General features: G+C 31.9%; 1 protein-coding gene across 1 annotated transcript; it reads left to right on the top strand.

Annotated features, from left to right (window-relative positions):
* Window positions 1-2,377: 2,377 nt before the first annotated feature.
* LOC126887966 (uncharacterized) lies at window positions 2,378-3,846 on the top strand. The gene is made up of 2 exons (XM_050655923.1): window positions 2,378-3,459; window positions 3,710-3,846. The coding sequence occupies exon 1, from the start codon at window positions 2,441-2,443 to the stop codon at window positions 3,077-3,079; it is 639 nt and encodes a 212-aa protein (XP_050511880.1). The 5' UTR covers window positions 2,378-2,440; the 3' UTR covers window positions 3,080-3,459; window positions 3,710-3,846.
* Window positions 3,847-4,055: the final 209 nt, after the last annotated feature.

Genomic DNA, 4,055 nt, shown 5'->3' with positions numbered 1-4,055 from the left:
TACGATAATGGCTCGTAAACCAATAGTAACAATATGCATCAGATACATGTAAATTAAAAAAAAAACAACAAGAAATGGGGTAGGGAACGAAAAGTACTAAGGAAAATATTTGACAGAAACAGGCAGAGGACAAAAATGAAGATCTGATAGAGTTATTTGGGGAGACCAGCAAACCAGCATACTAGGAGTAATATATACAACACTTCAGAAAGAGCCTCTGCCGAAACAGCTGGTAGTAACAATTCTTCTTCTTCTTCTTCTTCTCATGCAATCCACTAATGGATGTTTCTTTATCCCTTGCAGTATGTATTAGGTCTCCTATGTTTCTTAGTCCTGTCCATTGTTTGACATTACGGAGCCATGCCATTTTCTTCCTGCCCACTCCCCTTCTTCGTCGATCTTTCCTTCAATTAAGGTTTGCAGAAACTGGTGTCTTTCGTTTCTAATTAGGTGCCCCAGGTATGCCGTTTTTCTCTGTTTAATTGTGCATAGCAGTTACCGTTCTTTACCGAATCCTCTCAGGATTTCTTCATTTGTTATTCGTGCGGTCCAGGGAACTTTAAGGATTCGTCGATAGATCCAGATCTCAAATGCCTCTAGCTTATTCATTGTGGTTATTTTTAAAGTCCATCCTTCCATGCCATATAGGAGCACCGACCATATATAGCATTTCGTGAATCTTAGTCTTAGGCTTAGGTCAAAGTCAGAGTTCGTAAAGACGTTTCTGAATTTCATGAATGTACTTCTAGCCCTTTCTGTCTGACATTTAATTTCCATATCCAACATCTAGTCTTCACATAGCCAGGTTCCCAGGATGTTATATAGTTATATGCTAGTCTTGCATTTTTATGTTGACATAATTGACGGTTGATTATAAGGAACTTCGTCTTTTTTATGTTGATGCTGAGTCCCGTGTTCTCCAATTTTGTAGTGACAATAACTTATAATAAATTTTGTGGAGGTATTGAGAACAAAAGTTTTTCAATATTAGATAGATTGCTGGATAAAATGAATTTCTATCAAGTAACGTGTAACGGTCCACCCGTTATAATATCATTTTAGCGCTTTAATTATTTTTAATAATTATTTTCTCTTGATCTCTTAATTAACTTTCTCTAATTTTCGCGTAATTAGCCATTTATAATTATTATCTTTTATATTTAAAATTTCTTGCGACGATGCCACATCTAATTAAGTGTGGTATCACTGGTTGACTTGTATGACGCCATACCACAACACACTTAAAACTGCTGTTAGGTTCGTGGGTTGGTAGTGGTGGATTCTTTCGTATTCTGGGGCCATCGTTGTGAAGAACTAAAAGAACCGGAGCTTTCACTTTTGGTTGAATCTTCGTTCGTGAGTGGCGTGTGACAAATTGGGGTCAAGATTTACGGGTGAAGACCTGGTGTTATCATTAAAAGTATATAATTGAATTTCGAAATGTGCATCAATAAAATGTATTTAGGAGCGTTTAGAAGAACTCAAAAAATAGATAGATCGAGTTTTCCGGCATAGAATTATCGCAGTCACACTGTAACTACATGTAAAGAAAAACTATTGTTTATTTTTCTTTAATAGCTTTTCTTTTAATATTTATTTATATTCTCATTTTGTTACGCCACTGTCAAAACATTAAGTTCTTCTTTTTATTTTTATGTTGACTTATGACGTGTGAGGTGTTTTGACAGTGACAATTAATTAATTTCGATGATTGAAATATTTGTTACCTGCTGAGCATTATAAACTAAAATCTAGAATATAAGCTTTAAATGTTGTTTCTTTTTCTTACAGGTAACGTTTTTGTAAATCGTTAATATTGTACATAAAATAATAAAGTTACTTTTTCTTACAGAGAGAAAAACAATTGAGTTTTTTATTCACCAAAAGTTTGATGGTTAAAAACATTATTACAAAACAACATTTTTGCTGATAGAAATATAATAATTTTCCATTATAAAATGGCAAAACTGAGATTTGAATTTACCGTTAAATCATTGCAGACTGATACAAAAACAAATATCATCACGATCACCTCAATTGAGACTGAGGAAAATGAAATTTTTTCAATACCTAATGATATGCAAAATATTTCCTATCATAAAAAAATCCAGACGACAGCAGCTTTTGAGAAAGTAAAACGGGTTCTAACAAAACGGGGCACTACAAGAAAAGTTTGGATCGCAGATGAAGATATAAAGTTTATATGGACGAATATGGGAATATACAATTCAATGATTTTCTCTTAGAACAACAAAGCATTCAAGGGAGAGAATCTTTAACATCCACACCTGGTATCTCACTAGATACGTTAGAACAGATCTTAGAGAGAGTATCAAAGTCAAATGAAACACAATGTATTGAAACCTTTAATAAAAAAAAAGTATCAGAACAATTTGTGATAGAAAAATTTACAGGAAAAAATGTGAATGTTTTACAATGGATGGAAACATTTGAAAATGAGTGCACAAGATTGCAAATAGATAAAAATACTGAAAAAATTGAAATTCTAAGACTATTTTTAGAAGGATCATGTGTGGATTGGTACAGGTCAATGCTTATAAAATATTCAATAAATTCTGATTGGGATGAATGGAAAAACAAATTTTGTGATACCTATGCAGACAAAGGGTGGACTCCAGTGAGGTATGCGTTTGAGTTCAAATACATGAATGGTTCTTTATTAGAATATGCTCTTAAAAAGGAAAGACTCTTACTACAAATAAACAAGTCATTGAATAAAAAAATTATGATTGATTTGATAGCTATTGGACTCCCAAATTATATTGCTGATAGAATTGATAGAGACACTTTGAAAGAAACGGAAGATCTCTTCAATGAAATTAGAGGTCTAGAACACTTAATAAAAATGAAGACTTCAGAAAAAAAAGAAATACCATACTTTAAGAAAAAACAAGCCTGCAAAATTTGTGAAAAAGAAGGAAAAGGTTTACGTTATCATCTGGAATCAAGTTGCTGGTACAAAAGCAAAAGTGAAGTCCCGAAAAATCAAGAGGTAAGAACTGTCAACAACCATAAACTAGAATTAGAATTAAACGAAACAAATCCAAAAAACTGTTAATTCCACCACTAATTAGAATCAAGTTACTATTAAATGACACTTTAGAGATCTATGGAGTATATGACTCAGGATCAAATATATCATTGATTAATGCAAACTTATTACAGATAAAGGCACATAATAGAGGTGACCTTCAAATAGTAAACTTGAGGACAATTAATGGTGTGAAAAAAACAAATGGTATAGTAACACTTAAGATAAAAATCTATGACATTGAAAAAAAAATGGATGTATTTATTGTAGATGATGAAAATTTCAATTATGATTTTTTAATTGGGTTAGATTGTATTAAAAGTTTTAGATTAATTCAAAATGAGGATCTAAGGATCACACAATGCAACAGCTCTAAAGAAATTGAAAATGTGTCAACTATTGATAAAGTAAGCATTCCGGACTTTCCAGGTAACATATATTTAAATGCATCTAAAGAAAAGATTAATGACATATTCAAATATGAAATAAATTTTAATGAGAGTATAAATACTGACAATTTTGAAATAGCAATTAATCATTTAGATTTAAATCAGCAATCAGAAATTGAACAATTGATTAATAAATATAAATCAGCATTTGCTAAAGACAAATATGATGTAGGTACTATAAGAGAGTATGAAGCTCATATTGACTTAGTTGTAGATAAATACTGCTCCAAACGTCCATATAGATGTACCATTGAAGATAGAAAAGAGATAGAAAGTCAGATAGCAGAACTTTTGAAGAATAATTTAATTGAAGAGTCATATAGTCCATTTGCGGCTCCAGTGACACTAGCATTCAAAAAAGGAGAGGACAGAAAGACCAGACTCTGCATAGATTTTAGGGAACTAAATAAAATCGTTGTTCCCCAATCGCAACCTTTTCCATTGATCGAGGACTTAATGGTAAAAACTAGCAATTGTAAGTACTTTTCTACTTTAGACATAAATTCAGCATTCTGGTCAATTCCAGTGAGAGTACAAGATAAAGAAAAAACAGC

This window comes from Diabrotica virgifera, chromosome 7 (assembly GCF_917563875.1).
Source record: "Diabrotica virgifera virgifera chromosome 7, PGI_DIABVI_V3a".
Taxonomy (NCBI): Eukaryota; Metazoa; Arthropoda; class Insecta; order Coleoptera; family Chrysomelidae; genus Diabrotica; species Diabrotica virgifera.
The sequence above is the reverse complement of the archived record's forward strand: the minus strand, read 5'-3'. Positions and strand labels throughout refer to the sequence as shown.

What these genes read in the sequence shown, in the direction of transcription:
- LOC126887966 (XM_050655923.1), top strand. Translation starts at nt 2,441, where the DNA reads ATGGAAACATTTGAAAATGAGTGCACAAGATTGCAAATAGATAAAAAT.